We start from the raw sequence: 18,353 nt of genomic DNA, 5'->3' as shown, positions 1-18,353 counted from the left end.
ACCAAATAATTACATAAGAAATTAGCAGAAATTAGCGCGTGTTTAGGTTTCTGATAGACATCTAGTGATGTACTCTTAGATGCTCTGTACACTAACCATTTCAATGTCTGATTTTTGTTTGCTACTTAAATATAACTACAAGAGTTCATAGTTTCACATGCTTAGTTAACTATGAGACAAGATTCAATGCAGTATAAAACAATTTTGGCAAAGGAAAAGTGGATTTGAATGTACAATAAAAACTGTCTTATCAATTACTGGTTTGTGTTGGTCGTCGTTTGTTCCTTTGACAGAGCTTAGCGCAAGTTTTGTTGGCAATTGTTTTCGGGTTTTCTGTGAGGATGCCAACTGAGCAGTTCTTGCTGCAATTCTCTTTTCCCTCTCCATCTTCAAAGTTTCCAGTCGCTTGCGATATTCCTCTTCCTGTAAAAGAAACAACTTGAAGATATAAGAAGTCCATTGGAATGACAAACATGCTAAGCTGGCAAAAGAAAAATTGCACTGTAACTATAAGAACATGAAGCTAAAGCCAAAGGGCATCTTCTCACTGTGTTGTAGAGTGTTGAAGTATAATAAGCAACGTACCTTGTTTTTCTTCTTTTTCTGGATATCAGCTTTGAAAGCTCTTAGTTTTTCAGCACGAGCTCGTGCATCTTCCAAAGGACGCATTTTTGAAGTTTTCCCTTTTCTTATTGGTCCCACAGTCTTCTTATCTAAAGCATCTTCAACTTTTGACTTCCGATCCTTGTCTGACTTCTTGGACCCTTGCTTGACATCTACTTCAACTTCCTTATTTCTGTTATCCAGTGAAGCAGCATCTTCAACATGAGCCTGCATTTCATAGTCCAAAGCAGGGTCATATCCAGTAGTCATTTTTTCTGTCCCGCATTCAGGCATGAAGCTCAAATCATCTGGCTCATAGTTAATTTGGTTTCCAGTCCTATTAGAACTATATTCTGACCTCTGCATTGTTGAAGGAAGCTCAGAATCCATGTCAATAGCAGTTCTAACGTTAGTTCCAACATGATCTAGTGACATTGACTGGAATGGAACTATGAAGGATTCATCAATCATATCTTGTGGTGAACTCCCATCCAAATTATTGGTGGCACGCGTGAATCCATTTACAACCAGCGGATCTGATGAACTCAAAAAATGTGATTGGTTTTCTCGTCCAACAATCATAAAATCATCATTTGCATTGTTCCTATACAAAACCTTTCTTCCATTTGTTTCTGTAAATTGTATATCCATTTGGTCATCAGTTGATCCTATACCATCACCATAATGACCCTCTCCTCTAGAAATTAAACCTTCATCATTTGATGCCCTCAACATCCGAGCCACGTTTCCACTAGCTTTATGGAATTCAGTAATCCTCCCGTCTTGTCCTTCAGTTGAATCTCTCCCAACAACAGCAAATGACACCAGTGGTGCCATGTGATCAATGTCAAAACCAGCAGCTACTGCACGTGCAAAGGCCATGCCTTGTTCTTTCTGCAGTACACTTCTCCGTCTCTCTAGGACTTTCAAAAGTTGGACTCTGATTAAATATGCAAAATAAGTACAATGAGTACAGGGCTCCTCAAAATGTTTTCAAATATTGTTACCCATTAGACATACAAGCAGATGACAACATGTCTCACAACCTTAAAACATGGCATCTTCATTTCATTTTGATTTATGATATGCAAATGTTTATTTCGAATAAAATTGGTTCATTCTTGAGAAAGAAACATCTGGACATTTCACAAATTTATATGAGTATGAATGAGAAAGCAAATAATGCAGAACCAATATCAATGAATTATCAGGTTTCCCCACACAATAATGAGACTTTTGTGTGTGAGCGTGTATATTTATACAACTTATGTCATTAGGCTGGCCCACCACTATATAGGTAGGTGTAAGGTACTGAACCACTATCAAAGACAATACTTAGGCTAGAGCAAATAAGTGACATGGAATAGAATCATCCATAGAGATATTCTAGTAACTACACTGCATTCAGGCAAATAGCTTAGGCGCCATATCCATGGGGACACACACAGCGATTGCACTTGGAAACAGACAGGCATAAAAAAACAATAAATAAATAAAACAAAACTCCAGAATCTAGCCACTTGAACACAACAACTGTGCAGCAGCAAATGAGATTTTGTGAAACACACTTGAAGACACATTTCACCCATACCACTGTAATCAAAGTTTTCACGTTCCTTCTTGTGGACAAAAAGATCATTGAGTTGCATTTACCTCTTCAGCATTCAAACTAAAAGATAGTAATACAAGTATACTTTACATGTCAAGCAGAAATGAAATGGTATTGAATCCAAAGCAGTTTTGTGACATTAGGAAAACTTGAGACAAATTTAAAGATAGAGGCTGCATGAATCTATTCTGTGTATATGGGTGCCCAATGATGCAATACAAGCATAATTATGGGAACCTTGCCGTGCTATTTTGACATTCCAATTTATATTAAATTGTGCTTATTGGATACCATTTGACATTGGTTATGTCCAGATTTAGTTCGTACTTATCAGTGCACCCGGCAAAGTATATTATAACCATCTATATCAATGAAAATCAATTTAGAATTATTAGAGAAAAATTACAACCACCCTAATGTTTAAACCCTTGAGTAACAAAAGAAATTTCACAGATAATTTTATCACCCACCGTAGCACTAGAATATACTTTGAATTTCCTTCCTGTGCGATGGAACCATTTGCCTCAGGTGGATGCAAATCAGGCTGCCAGTACAAGAAACCATATTATGATTGCATATATGATAAGTCCAACATTTGAAGACAATACTTGATTTGATGTGGAGTTACCTTGTAAAGAACAATTGCTCTTTCCTCATTAGCATCAGTCACGGTTTTGTCGCCTGCCCAGAATTTTGAATGTAACTCAATACCATAAAAAATAAATTAAATTTAAAAATTAATATATTCAGCATCTACTGCAGCAGAGTACAAACTTCATGTTCATCGCTTAATCTTTTAAAGCCCTAAAATCTACCAAACCGGTGTGAAATTTGAAGGAACGGTGTAAATGGAATAGGGGGAGTCCAGTGAAATCTGTGATATGATCAGAAGAAAGAAAGGATAACATCTTTTGTTGGTAAGACCACTCATTCATGACTTGGTGTACATACCTGCACTTGCATCAATGGCTGCTTTTCCATTGTCCTCTGAAGCCAAGTCACCATGTGATTCATTCTGTTTGTTGGCCATGCTAGAAAGCATAATGCCTGATGCATTCATGGCAGAGAAGTCTGATCTGTTGGACATTGCTTCTGCTGCTTCAATTTCAAGCCACTGTCCAGTCTCATGCTTTCCCTTCCACAGATCTACGAACCTCGAGCATGCATCCCTGTAGCATGGGCAAATCTAACATCATACAAAAAAATGGTATCTACAAAGAAAAACTGGTGTGACAATTGTGGAAAAGAGGGAATAAAAAGCTCCATTCAATGCAATATCGAAGTGGGCCCTATGAGCACAAACATGAATTAAAAAAGAAAAAAGAAGAAGAAAATCGGTAAGAAAGGGGTTGAGGAGGTGGGGGATGGCAATCAACATCTGCAATCAAGGAATTGCTGCTTACATTAAACGCGAGGCTCCAAAGCATTCAGCAAATGACACCAGTGGTGCCATGTGATCAATGTCAAAACCAGCAGCTACTGCACGTGCAAAGGCCATGCCTTGTTCTTTCTGCAGTACACTTTTCCGTGTCTCTAGGACTTTCAAAAGTTGGACTCTGATTAAATATGCAAAATAAGTACAATGAGTACAGGGCTCCTCAAAATGTTTTCAAATATTGTTACCCATTGGACATACAAGCAGATGACAACATGTCTCACAACCTTAAAACATGGCATCTTCATTTCATTTTGATTTGTGATATGCAAATGTTTATTTCAAATAAAATTGGTTCATTCTTGAGAAAGAAACATCTGGACAATTCACAAATTTATATGAGTATGAATGAGAAAGCAAATAATGCAGAACCAATATCAATGAATTATCAGGTTTCCCCACACAATAATGAGACTTTTGTGTGTGTGCGTGTATATTTATACAACTTATGTCATTAGGCTGGCCCACCACTATATAGGTAGGTGTAAGGTACTGAACCACTATCAAAGACAATACTTAGGCTAGAGCAAATAAGTGACATGGAATAGAATCATCCATAGAGATATTCTAGTAACTACACTGCATTCAGGCAAATAGCTTAGGCGCCATATCCATGGGGACACACACAGCGATTGCACTTGGAAACAGACAGGCATAAAAAAACAATAAATAAATAAAACAAAACTCCAGAATCTAGCCACTTGAACACAACAACTGTGCAGCAGCAAATGAGATTTTGTGAAACACACTTGAAGACACATTTCACCCATACCACTGTAATCAAAGTTTCCACGTTCCTTCTTGTGGACAAAAAGATCATTGAGTTGCATTTACCTCTTCAGCATTCAAACTAAAAGATAGTAATACAAGTATACTTTACATGTCAAGCAGAAATGAAATGGTATTGAATCCAAAGCAGTTTTGTGACATTAGGAAAACTTGAGACAAATTTAAAGATAGAGGCTGCAGGAATCTATTCTGTGTATATGGGTGCCCAATGATGCAATACAAGCATAATTATGGGAACCTTGCCGTAATATTTTGACATTCCAATTTATATTAAATTGTGCTTATTGGATACCATTTGACATTGGTTATGTCCAGATTTAGTTCGTACTTATCAGTGCACCCGGCAAAGTATATTATAACCATCTATATCAATGAAAATCAATTTAGAATTATTAGAGAAAAATTACAACCACCCTAATGTTTAAACCCTTGAGTAACAAAAGAAATTTCACAGATAATTTTATCACCCATTGTAGCACTAGAATATACTTTGAATTTCCTTCCTGTGCGATGGAACCATTTGCCTCAGGTGGATGCGAATCAGGCTGCCAGTACAAGAAACCATATTATGATTGCATATATGATAAGTCCAACATTTGAAGACAATACTTGATTTGATGTGGAGTTACCTTGTAAAGAACAATTGCTCTTTCCTCATTAGCATCAGTCACGGTTTTGTCGCCTGCCCAGAATTTTGAATGTAACTCAATACCATAAAAAATAAATTAAATTTAAAAATTAATATATTCAGCATCTACTGCAGCAGAGTACAAGCTTCATGTTCATCGCTTAATCCTTTAAAGCCCTGAAATCTACCAAACCGGTGTGAAATTTGAAGGAACGGTGTAAATGGAATAGGGGGAGTCCAGTGAAATCTGTGATATGATCAGAAGAAAGAAAGGATAACATCTTTTGTTGGTAGGACCACTCATTTATGACTTGGTGTACATACCTGCACTTGCATCAATGGCTGCTTTTCCATTGTCCTCTGAAGCCAAGTCACCATGTGATTCATTCTGTTTGTTGGCCATGCTAGAAAGCATAATGCCTGATGCATTCATGGCAGAGAAGTCTGATCTGTTGGACATTGCTTCTGCTGCTTCAATTTCAAGCCACTGTCCAGTCTCATGCTTTCCCTTCCACAGATCTATGAACCACGAGCATGCATCCCTGTAGCATGGGCAAATCTAACATCATACAAAAAAATGGTATCTACAAAGAAAAACTGGTGTGACAATTGTGGAAATGAGGGAATAAAAAGCTCCATTCAATGCAATATCGAAGTGGGCTGCATGAGCACAAACGTGAATTAAAAAAGAAAAAAGAAGAAGAAAATCAGTAAGAAAGGTGAGGAGGTGGGGGATGGCAATCAACATCTGCAAACAAGGAATTGCTGCTTACATTAAACGCGAGGCTCCAAGGCATTCAGCAAATAACACCAGTGGCGCCATGTGATCAATGTAAAAAACAGCAGCTACTACATGTGCAAAGGCCATGCCTTGTTCTTTCTGCAGTACACTTTTCCGCCTCTAGGACTTTCAAAAGTTGGACTCTGATTAATATGCAAAATAAGTACAATGAATGAGTACAGGGCTCCTCAAAATGTTATCAAATATTGTTACCCATGGGACATACCTAAATCTATGATTGAAAAAGGAAATACAAAGTTTCCTGTTTACTTACACCACAACCTTGCCTTATTCTTACCTATTCCTAATATATACAATGCCATATATACAAAATATATTCTCACAGTCTCACAACCTTAAAACGAATCCGGATCTTCTGTCGCACTCGCCTGTCCCCTCCAAAACGACGTCGTTTGGAGGTTTTTTTTTTTTTTTTTTTTTTTTTCGTCTTCTTCTTTCTCTTGACCCTCCTCTCCAACACAGAACCAACCCATTTTTGCTCTGAATTGCACAGCTATGATTTGAACCCATTGCAATACCTTCAAATTCGAATGGTAAATGAGAAGGAACATCAAGCTGTCCACTTGAATTGCTTCCTTTGAAGATCAAAATCCCAGTCTGTGTCAATCCACAAGCATGAGACACCCCACATGGTAAGATTACCAAACTCCCTCTGAATCTCATCTCCAATTTCACTCTCTCCCCAACAAACAACTCTACTGTTATTCTTCAATATCCCACAAGGAAACCTCTCTGCTTCATCTTTTTTTTACCCACAAACCCAAGAACTAATTTCATCATCAGAATAATCATCATCATCAAACCCAGAATAATCATCATCATCAAACCCAGAATAATTTCTCTGCTTCATCTTTTTTTTTACCCACCCAAAATTTCAAACCCAAGAACTAAAATCAAATTTCATCATCATCATCAAACCCAGAATAATTTCAAACCCAGAATAATTTCGGTCTTTGTTTTTTTTTTTTTAATTGAAAAAAAAGATGTTGGGGGAGATGGGAAGGGTGTGGGAGTTTTTGTAGCATTGAATTGTTTGGGTGGGTTGGCCGGCGACGATGACGCAGACGGTAGAGGAAGTGATGGCGAGGGTGGAGGAGGTGGAGCGTAGTGGGAGAGGAGAGAGAGAGTTCGAAAGAAGAAGAAGAAAAGTCCTCAGCATAGACTGAAGAGAAAGAAGAAGAAGAAAAGAAAAAAAAAAAATACACGTCGGCTCCCCTCCCACCACCCTTCTTCTTCTCCCTTCCTCTCTCTCTTCTTCCCCTCCCCTCCCCTCCCCTCTGGTTTCTGTTCTGCAGAAGAAGAAGAGGCCTCTGGTTTTCTTCAAACGGTGCTATTTCGTTGCTCGAAATTTAGTGGCCCTAATGGCCCTAAATTTCCATATAAGGGAAAAAAAAAAAAAAACAAGGCAAAAAAAAAAAAAGAAAAAAAAAAACAAACTTATCCAAAAAAGGAAATTAGGGCTATTAGGGCCACTGTTTTAACCAAACACAGACCGAAGTGAAAAAAAAAAAAAAAAAACTCCAAAACGACGTCGTTTTGGAGGGCGACAGGGACGGCGGCAGAGGAGCGCGACCGAGGATCCGGATTCACCTTAGAACATGGCATCTTCATTTCATTTTGATTTATGATATGCAAATGTTAATTTCGAATAGGAATTGGGGTCGCTGACTGTTGTGCCTCATTTTGTGGTGTGTTATGAATTTATTTTTATAATTTAAACTGTTCATGTTGTAGGGTTTATTGTGTACTTTATGCCTACTAAAAATCATATTAATCGGATATCAATAACTTATGATTGATAACCAAAAAAATAAACAATAAGTTTTTCTTTTGAAAAATAGTATAAAAATATGTAATTTGATGGTATATTCATTTTTATTCAAGTATGTTTTTGGGGTTCATTTGTCTTTATAACCAAGTTATTTATCAAAAATGAGGAAAGAAAAGTGTAAATTTTGAATTTTGGTTTTTTATGTAAATGTTACATGTCAATACTTCATTCTCTTTTTATAAAATATTAACAAACTTTTATAAAGAAATTTTTTTTGTTTTGCCAAGTTTTATAAAGGAGGTTTAACTTCAATATTCTTAAAAACTATTAGGTTGGTAGTCATGTTTTAAAATGTAAAAATATTTTATATAATTTAAAAAAAAAATTCACCAACAAAAAAATCAACAAAAAATTAACCCTTAAAAAAATATTGGATAAGGCAACCTTACTGCTTGCCAAATTGGTGCAGAATATTGTTTTCAAGAATAATTCTCTTCTAAATTAGTAATAATTTTTTGGTAATGGAAATGGTATAAATCCAAAATTTTTAACCTGGAAAATATTTCAAAATTTTAGTGTACAATATAAATTTAAAATTAATAAAATGTAAGTCACACAATAATGATGTTATTATTTTGAAAACAATATGGAATTGGTATGGGAAGTATGGATCATGGAAATTGATTTAAAATTAATAAAATGTAAGTTACACCATAATGATATTATTTTGAAAACAATGGGTGATCCAATTTTCAATGGAATTGGTATGGGAAGTATGGATCATGGAAATTGAACACGGATTGTGGAAAAAAATACATAGAAGGATATCGGATAAATGAGGAAGGAACCTTTTTTGACCATTGAATTATGACCATCCATTTTTGCCAATTAAATAGTAAACAACAAAAAAATATTTTGATAAATTATACTATACTCATTTATGTTTAATCATCTTTTTATTTAATTTTTTAGATTTTAAGTTTTTTTTTAATTGAATCTTAAAAATAATTTTTGTTAAAAATTTGACAGAAAATGCTATAATAACCATTACATAATGTAAATATTATCCTAGGAAGTTGCATCACACAACAGGTAAGACTCGAACCCAACCATCACCTCTGGCAAGGGAGCACCTCATCTACTGGCCCAATCCTTGGTCTTACTCTGGTACATACTGTATAGAGTCAAATTTGAGAAAGTAAAGAGTCAGTATTGTAACTTTATTGTCCTGACTATGGCATGAAAAACTTTCTTTCCCTTTCAATAGTTTAGCAAACTCCTAAACAACCTTGCTAAGTTAGAACAATTAGAAATTCTAATTCATAGTCAAATGTGAAGTATGGCATGAATCTCTCGCTATTATAAATCCAGCAAGTTTGAATTAAAATTAGACTGTCTTTTTGGAGTTGTTTTCAAGAATTCAGTGATTCCTCTTGCACTGGATATTTTATATCACTGCTGCAAAAAACCACTATTACCATTTTCGAAAACATCTTTCCTTTTAGTTTACTATTTCTCTTTAGCTGATCTGATGCACAGATCTTAATGGTTTGGGTGTTTTGACATCGGCACTCTCTCTATACAGTGTTTTGACACCCTCTCATTGGTCTTGGATGTTCTTCAATTTGAAGAGCGATAGAAAAACAGAGTGAGAAAGTGAGTCAGTTTTGAAATTGTATTTCTCTTTAGCTTATACACTGAGATCTTAATGGTTTGGGTGGGTGTTTTGACATCGGCTCTCTCTCCCTCACTCTCTCTGTACAGTGTTTTGACATCCTCTCATTGGTGTTGGTTGTTTTTCAATTTAAAGAGAGAAATAGAAAAACAAAGTGAGAGAGTGACTTAGTTTTGAGACTGTATTTCTCTATTAAATATATTTTTATAATTACATTTTAATTTTAAATTTAAATAGTGTTGTAATTACAATTATATTATAATCTTAATATTATCTACACCGTACCTTTAGGCACGGGCATACGCTAGTGTATTTATATGTTGGGACATGAATGTTTATGGTGTGTAGAGAGGTTGGATATTGATTATGATTTGCATGCAGAGTTGAATTTCGAGAATGGTTGTTTAAGTGAGATTTTTTGTGTTGAAATGAGAAGTTTTATTACAAAAAAGATAAGGTTTTTAAAACATTTTCTTTTGGAAGTAATGATGGGAATGAGAAAGAAAAGAAATCATTTTATATTGACTTGTGTCAAGAGAAACATTTCAAGAAAAACACAGTTATATGAGTACATTTTGTATAATAAATGTCACACTACTTATACGGTATGTCCTGATGCATTCATGATCATTTTTATCTATATGTTGTGATTGGTTAGGATCTTCGGGATCTCTATTGGGCTTATTGCTCATCTCACGTGTTGATGACCTTTTTCAGGTACAAGGCTGGAGGAATCGTGTATGATTTGAAGTCTCTTAACTGTTGGTCACAGGGCCCTTTATTTGTAGGCCGAGTGCCATGTATTGTATAAGAGTAAATCCCTTTATTTTATTTGTGGTTATTCAATGTAAGCCTATGGGCATTGTATCATGTCTTATTTATATCATCATTGTTATCGTGAGAGAATGTTATTATTTATTCTAGTTATTCTCAACTAGATGGAATTGTTATAAAGGATTTGGTAATGGATTTGGATAATAAAAGTCGGGGTGTGAAAAAAACTCTATTAAAATCTCTAATCAACAGTCATAACCAAACTCTTTTTAAAATTCAATTCAAAAAATTAATTGTTAACAAAAAGGAACACTCTTAACCAAACTCTTTTTAAAATTCAATTGAAAAAAATTAATGATTAACAAAAAAATAACAGTCATAACCAAACTCTTTTTAAAATTCAATTCAAAAAATTGATTATTAATAAAAAATTTCAATTAAAATTTTTTTTATTCAAAATTTTATAAACAAAATAATTTGAAGGTCATAATAAATATTCAATTACTGATGATACCGAACTCATGATTGTATATTTGATTCGAATTATATTTTTTTCAATATTTTTTAGTTAAAATATTTTTATATTTTTAATAATTACTATCACAAATCATTTGCTAGTTATTATATTATTATTTTTCAAACAAATGGCCACAAAATTAGAAAGTATTATATACATTGATAGTCAAACAAAAATTAAAATATCATTTCATTCGTATCTACACAATTTATCACACATAATTCAATATTATTGGAATTTTTTCATTTGTTAAATTTCATCAATTGTGTGGGAAACCGAAAACCTATGTACCTTCATGGGAAACCAGTGAACCCTATGTACCTTCATCGTTTATATTATTGTGCCTCACCTGATGACTGAACCAAACCCGTGAACACTCTTAACCAAACCTTATGTACCTGCAAACCTGTCCTGCACACTCATGGCCCTTTCTGCCAAACCTCAGTTTCTGATAAAAAAAAAAAAAAAAACAAAAAATGATGCGTAAAGCTCTTTGGAACGTTGTGAAATTGAGACTATAATAGCCTCATAGCCTGACTTCAAAACACCCAACAACTTTCATTACTTCAATGCCTTCAGCAACTTCTTCACCATCTTCATTTATCTTCATCGTTGAATAGTGTCAATACAACCACCACTAACTTGAAACATATAACCAGCTCCTCCACCAGCTACCTCAATTACTTTCACAAATTCAGTTCACCACCTACCTCAATAAATTTCAAAAATTCAGTCTATATATTTACAAATCTTGATCGTGTAAAACAAGAAGAGAGGAAGAGCTTTCTTTTTGTACAGAGCTTCATAACAACACCCGAATCCAAATTCAGTCCACCACATTCTACAATTAATTTCACAAATTCAATCAATATATTTACATTAGTTTCCATGTAAAACAAGAAGAGATGAAGAGCTTTGATTAAGTTCAGAGTTTCACAACAGCAGTAGAGGTTCACAATAGTAGCAGGAGCCGAATCCATCAAAGAACTGATCAACTGGGGGTCTTCCGACCGATCAATCGGCTCCACCTTTTCACAAATTTTTTTTTTTGCTCAACCTGAGACTTCATTTGGCTATCCTGTTTCTGACCTTTTGCACACCATTTCCTCACAGCAGCAACCGAAACCTTCCATACATTTTGCTTACCTTCAGAAGTCATGCCCAGAACAAAAAGAACAAGACCAGAACATGGCAAAACCACTAACCCTCCACTACGCCAACAACAGCAACAACAGGCTTATCCAACTGTTGATTTTCTCACTTACAATCATGAACAAGCTTTTGAACAACCGACCAATTGTTATCGCGAAAAAGGGTAAATCTCCCTTGTCAATATGATCCTCTGTTGGTGAACAAACTTGAGACGATGGGATGACTAAATTTAATCAATTTACTACAAAAAGTATATTCACGTCTTGTGTATTTATTTTATGTTCACTTGAGACCAACTGAGGGAGAAGTTGGAGAGAATAATCTAACATCTTATGTCAAAGGTAAAATAATCACATTGAATAGCCACATTTTGGAGAGCAAATATGAGGGTGGAAATACATTTGGAGAGCACAACCAAATACAGCCAAAGATTTTTTCCTTTCATTTTACTTCTTTCTTTTTTTTTTTTCATTTTCTTTTATAGAAAGATTCTTTCCAAGTATATTATTTTTTTAATCTTAGATTTTAATAAAAAAATTTACCAAAATGTCAATTTTCAAATGAGTTCTTAAATGGTTGTTTGGCATGTGCTAAAATAGCACATACTATTTTAGCATATTATCCTATTTAGGTCACAATCATCTTATTGAAGTCGCATCACCTCTCTACTACATTACTTCAAACCCAACCCATATTTTATATTTTTTTTTATAAAAAGTCAAAAAATATACTAATTTAACACTTCTCAAACTATTATTATTATTATTATTATTATTATTATTATTAATACATGGAAGGTGAAGGGAGAACCCTATGACCTCTGGTTGAAGTACACAAAATTTTAACCATTGGATTAACCATTGTCTTTGCCTTTTTGGTGAAAAGGAAACAATAAAGGTATCTGTTTAGTTGTCAGTTGTCTAAAAAAACTACTAAAATTTAATTTGGTAAAAGTAGACATTATAAAAAAATCATTTTTAAAAATTTTAAAAATTACTTTTGTATAAATAGAAAAATAATATAAAAAGAATGAATGCTTTGAAATTTTCATTATGTGGTTCATTCATCTATTAAGAATGAAAGAAAATTTTGAGAATTTTAAATACTATTTTTGTTAAATTAATTTTATTTTAAAAAAAATATTTTGAAAACATAACCAAACAAAGCGATTATTTTATTTTAATTTTTTAATTAAATATATTTAATATAAGTCTAGTTTTAAAGGTATCACCGATATCTTTTTAATAGTATTAATTCTATAAAAATTGGATTAACATTTTAAAAAACTACATATGTTTTATCAAAATAAAATAAAAAGTAAAAAAAAAATGTAGAGAGAGATGTAGGTATACAATTGTGTGTTGAGTGAAGTGTGTGCGAGGTAGAGAAAGAGAGAAACACATACGCATAAAAACACGTGCATGAGGCAAAAGTAGTGCGAGTGGTGAGGATAAAATGGTAAATGTAACTCTAAATTTCACGTCCTTGTAAGTATTTTCATCTTTATTATTTGTTGTGTAATTTTAGAAAGCATCCCACTAAATGGTAAATATTTTTCTTACTTTTTTTTTCACTATTTTGTGTAATTTTTCCTAATAATAAAGCTTTTATACTATTTGAAATTGATAAGATTTGACATGTAATGGGGCAATTTTTTTTTAGTAAATTTTTTATTGAATTTGAAAGGATTTCACAAGTTAGACAAGATTACGGTAAAAAATTAGCAGGTATTAGTGATACATATGTCTAAAAAAAAGAAGAAAATGGCCGGATTAAATTTATATCAGAAATTCAAAGCTCATAAAATGCTGGCAGTAATTAATAAATTTTTCAAGTAATTGATTCAAATAATAAAAGCTCATAATCCATTAGTATAATAATTTTTTTATCTAGCACAAAAAAAAAAAAAAAAAAACTGGAAAAAAAGAAAAAAAAAAGAAGAAAAAGAAAAAAGAAAGAAGACATGATAGACAAGATAAATATTTTTATGGGTAAATAGTTCCAGCCAAACAACTGCATGATATGCACTAGTCGCTAAATTGGGGAATTGTTTGTTCAATCCCGTCAATCCTTTTATGTTCTAAAGCATCCTCGGCTTGGACATGTTTTTTTAATAAATCCCTACTCCCTTTTTTTTTATTTTTTTTATTTTAGGAATTCTAAAGTCCAAAACATCCAATTTGTTTATGAATAAAACTTTCTAAAATAGACACTATGACTTTTGGTTCATACCTTTTTCCAATATGTACAATGTAGAAAATAATTTCCCAATTTTTAAAGATAGATTTAAATGCATTTGTAAGTAAAGTAAAAGAATAAAATAAAAATGTAGTTAGTTAATACGTTCATATGTACCCTAGCAGTGTCTAATCCTATTTTTACGAAAATTACGAATGTCGACTAGTGTCCTACTTTTATTTTATTTTTAAAAATTATTGTGTTCATGTGTTTGTATTGTGTCGTGTATGTGTCCCGTGTTTGAATTCGTGCTTCTTAGACCAAAATGTTTTCCTTTTCTATTTATTTCCATTATAAAAGTCCAATCATTGCCAAAATTCTTATCTGCAAAAGTACTAAAAAACAAACTGTTCTGTAACTAATTCACTTCAACTTCAATTCACCAAGTTAAATATAATTAATTTAGAGGCAAAACCATGTTCCTAGGATCTGCATCCTCCAAATAATCTATAACGCTTCATTGCTCGACAAGCTTTATCTATAAAATTTTGGCAAACAAATTTATCATGTATTCTCGAAAAATCAATGGAAAGAATCTAACTGAATGATGCAAAACCACACCTTTGGCACAGTGGATAGGTGAAATGAACATAAAAGCATAGCATACACCTAAAATACAAAAATCCAAGGTACTATCAAAAGTGTACTAACTGAACAAGCATTGATTCCAATCGTCCTAGATCATATTCAAGACAAAATCTAAAACAGAAGAAAACAAAACTGAATTACAAAGAGTACTACGACATAGAACACAACATCAAATCTCAAAAATCAACTGACAACAACTCTCAGATCGCTTGACGAAAAATGGACAAAAGATTCAATCTTTGATGAAATAAAACTCAAATTCACTAAGATTTTTACTATTATGAGTTGTAATAACCTCCAAAACTGTTGCATCAACTGTAGAATCTGATGCATCATTGGTAGCATGATTCTGAAGTTGAGGATTTCCCAACATCTTTTCCTTTAGGTTGGAGAGAACGTCTTTCAGTGTGTACCATGATCCTCCCACTTTGTTCTGGACTTGTGTTGCTTTAGGGAAGGTCCCTGGATGTGTTTCCATATATCTGTAAATTCAAAAAGTACAATATAAAGGGTTCAGAGAGCATATACTTAAAAACAATTGGTTTCAGATATGACTCCAGTTGCAACTATGAGACTATGAGAAATGTTGCAAACACCCATCTGGGCACTTTTTCTCACCCACAAGAGCACACAGACATGCAGATAGTCAATACTTGTATACAAACACCTCAACTGACCTTTTAAACAGTTGAACCAGCTGAATGCTGAGATATCAAGAGAAGAGGCATTCATGGTGCCTCTCGTGAAAGTTTGCAAATGGGAAAATTATGCTAAATTCTAATCAATTGCAAAGTGAAAGATCACTAAAGCTTGGTAGCATAGACATAAAATGAGGCATGGACACACAACACAACAAAGATACATAGATACGAACATAAAACAAAAAAAGCTTACCAAAGGGGGAAAAAATGTGAAAACAAGAAAATGAAAAATGTAAAAAAGGACATGAACAAGCCAAGAATGTTGAGATACAAATATCATACTTATTTTGTTTTATTCATAGTGACATTAACCTTATATCAACTTTATAAAAAAAAAATATTTACCTTGGCTTAAATTGTGTATATTGCATTGTGTCTCCATTCATTTTCAAGATCATTAGAAATGGCCATGATGTTGTGTCAGCCAAGTGTTTAATTCTGTATCTTGTACCAAGAAAAATAAAATAAAATTGGAGAGGTGGAAAAGTGGGAGGGGTAGAGGAAGTATTCCTAGGGAATGGAAGGTGGTTTTTGTTCTTTATGTTGGGTTGAATTGAGGGAGCAGAGGAGGAAGGAAAGCATTAAGCAACTTCACAATTAAGTCTTCACATAATAAGGAATAACCATATTTTTAAGAAAAAGTGTAAAAATGCTTATAATGGACTCATCCAACAAGTGTTGGGGGCATTTCTCAAGGAATCCAATATTTTGACTGACAATGCTCCTCTATGGAAGTAACCATGTTGACTAAATCAAACCAATTAGATCATAATAGCAGAGCAATTGAAAACCACAATTATACAGTGATTTGAGTTTTAGATGCATTGATGTGCGAGTGACAATAAGACAAAATCCCATCCCAAACACAAGTAATTAGTTATTGTATAGTGGCATTCCAGTGTTCTTACAAATTGGGGTTATTTATTTCATTATATATATATATATATATATATTTAAATCCTTCTTAGTTAAGGTTTCTATGTTCTTTAGATTCTAGTTTGGTGAGAGTTTCCTATTTTTTAAGATTTTTACTTTTTGTTGGTTATGAGTCTATTCTTAAGCTACAATCCAACCTGTTACTTGTTTAGAAACTGCCTATTTTGCAGGAGTTGGTATCCATTATGGTTTCTATGCGACAACTTTAAGAAAGTTTCTTCTCATCTGTAGAGTTCATTAAATATATACATAATGGCCCCCTTGCAATAACAGGAAACTAGAGTTGAAATCTTCCAGGCCACCACTTTTTCCTTGCAGTCTAGCCCTAAAATACAGAAATACCTGCATCATACACATTTTTAGAAAATGGTATTCCATTCTAATATGCTACATTTGTAATCCAATTTTTTTTTCCTATTTCTTCTCCCAATTTTATACATTTTAAGAGGTAAAATAAATAATTCTAACATATTAATCTAAAAGCCAATGTATGGTTTTGGAGGAGTAGATTGCAAAAGGGACAAAGCACTGAAATAGACTTAGTTGTCCATTTTTACATGATTTATTCTAATATAAGAAAGAAAATTCTAAATGTAAATAGATAACTCAAGTATTTCAATAACTGTCTAATTAATAGTCAATTTTAGAAAGAAATAAAAGTACCTCAAAATGTATTAAATTAACTATGTGGTCAACATAACCCCGCCCATATCATAGAGTATAATGGGTACCGAGTTTTAGTTCACGTTCCATGCGCCAAAACAATCCTACTTCCAGATAAGATTGCATCACTTTGTAGAGCTAACAAAATATATACATACATGTCAAACATATATCTAAGTTGGATCCTGGAAAACAAAACGCATTTTTCAAAAAACAAATATATATATATATATATTCAAGGTATTTAAGAGCATATTACAAGAAGTGATCAATAGAGAAATGACAAATTCCTTTATATGGATTCAAATTAAAATACCCACTACTTATTTTTTAGCAAATTCAATTTTCTTATCATTTAGGCTGTGTTTGAATCTTATATTCTTGCACAAATCCAAGATCCAAACACAACCTTAAACTTGAAGCAATTGATAAAAACACAACCCTAACTAAATTCAATAGAGATTATAGTCAAGGGTTTTGAAAAGAAACTCACTCCTTCACGAATGATTCAACAGCGAGAGTCTTCTGTTCCTTGGCGGTTTCTTGGACTGCGATGACTTCTGGGCATCGCCATTATTGGAAGAGGTGGAGCAAAACCACCTTGTTGGGCTGACAAGTCCTACAAATAGAATCAAAACCCACTGTAATTCGAAACACGAAAAGAGGTGATTTTTCAAAAACAACACCAACATTTGGGTGTGGTGCGGAAACAAATGATTGTTTTGTGTGAGATTGGGGTTTACCTACTCTTTGCAAATGAAGTCCTGATTTTGCTTGAAGGAGGCGAGAGACTGCCATTCTCTCTCTCTCTCTCTCTCTTTGTGACAGTCGTGACTGTGGTGGGAGCAGAGAGAGGAAGAAGAGGGTTTTAGGGAGGTTTAGGGGAAAATGGTTGTTATTGCAGTGTACTTTTTTATTGGTTTTTTATTTGTTTATTTATTTTAATAGTGTTTTGCCCTTTTTAAGGTTGGTTTGGAAAGGGTTATATTAATTAAAAAGTTTTAAAAAATATTAAAAATTAAGAATATTTTAACTTATTAAAAAGTTAAAAATATTTTTTCCTTTCATTTTTTTTTTCACTTTCTTTTATAGAAAGATTCTTTCCAAATATAGTATTTTTTAATCTTATATTTTAATAAAAAAAAAAACTAAAATGTCAATTTTCAAATGAGTTCTTAATTACTATCTCTTGTCTATTATTATTATTATTATTATTATCATTATTACATAGAAGGGGGAGGGAGAACCGAGACTTTTCCCAAACTAAGCCTCTTTTACCTCCTATTTTCCAAATTAGACCTACTTTTGACGGAATTCCTAAACTAAGTTAAAGCGCTATTACAAATAGCGCTTTAACTGTTTGGAGGCTAAAATTTGATGAATAGTTAAGGTGCTATTGTGAATCGCGAGTTTAATTAATAAAACGCTGTTCGGAATAGCAGTTTTAAATTATTAAACGCTATTTCTAATAG

The 18,353-nt window shown here is 33.2% G+C and overlaps 1 protein-coding gene and 1 long non-coding RNA gene across 7 annotated transcripts; both read right to left on the bottom strand.

Moving 5' to 3' along the window:
* Positions 1–87: 87 nt before the first annotated feature.
* On the bottom strand, positions 88–7,159 carry LOC114272747 (uncharacterized). Of its 5 annotated transcripts, none has more exons than XM_082875688.1 (11): positions 6,385–7,159; positions 5,838–5,988; positions 5,389–5,606; positions 5,066–5,118; positions 4,926–4,981; positions 3,616–3,768; positions 3,164–3,381; positions 2,841–2,893; positions 2,683–2,756; positions 586–1,543; positions 88–423 (listed from the first exon to the last, which is right to left on the bottom strand). In XM_082875688.1, exons 2-11 carry the CDS (start codon positions 5,930–5,932, stop codon positions 184–186), a joined length of 2,118 nt encoding a protein of 705 aa, XP_082731814.1. In that variant the 5' UTR covers positions 5,933–5,988; positions 6,385–7,159; the 3' UTR covers positions 88–183. The 5 variants fall into 5 exon arrangements, with proteins under 5 accessions (XP_082731814.1, XP_082731813.1, XP_082731817.1 ...); XM_082875687.1 differs by having other exon boundaries at positions 6,201–7,094; XM_082875691.1 differs by having other exon boundaries at positions 2,701–2,756; positions 6,144–7,025.
* Positions 7,160–14,635: 7,476 nt separating this feature from the next.
* Positions 14,636–17,817, bottom strand: LOC145793116 (uncharacterized). Of its 2 annotated transcripts, XR_014333701.1 has the most exons (3): positions 17,625–17,817; positions 17,375–17,500; positions 14,636–15,063 (listed from the first exon to the last, which is right to left on the bottom strand). It is a non-coding gene; the product is annotated as an uncharacterized LOC145793116 (long non-coding RNA). The 2 variants fall into 2 exon arrangements; XR_014333700.1 differs by lacking the exon at positions 17,625–17,817 and having other exon boundaries at positions 17,375–17,606.
* Between the last annotated feature and the right edge of the window lie 536 nt (positions 17,818–18,353).

Source organism: Camellia sinensis, chromosome 6, assembly GCF_055761805.1.
Source record: "Camellia sinensis isolate YWXY chromosome 6, ASM5576180v1, whole genome shotgun sequence".
NCBI classification, from domain to species: domain Eukaryota; kingdom Viridiplantae; phylum Streptophyta; class Magnoliopsida; order Ericales; family Theaceae; genus Camellia; species Camellia sinensis.
Note: the sequence above shows the minus strand (reverse complement) of the source record. Positions and strands in the feature narration are given on the sequence as shown.

What these genes read in the sequence shown, in the direction of transcription:
- LOC114272747 (XM_082875688.1), bottom strand. Translation starts at nt 5,932, where the DNA reads ATGGCCTTTGCACATGTAGTAGCTGCTGTTTTTTACATTGATCACATG. An exon ending in GAGCAATTGTTCTTTACAAG is followed by an intron (nt 4,982 to 5,065) that starts GTAACTCCACAT and finishes TTGTACTGGCAG; the next exon opens with CCTGATTCGCATCCACCTGA. An exon ending in AGCCATTGATGCAAGTGCAG is followed by an intron (nt 2,894 to 3,163) that starts GTATGTACACCA and finishes AATTCTGGGCAG; the next exon opens with GCGACAAAACCGTGACTGAT.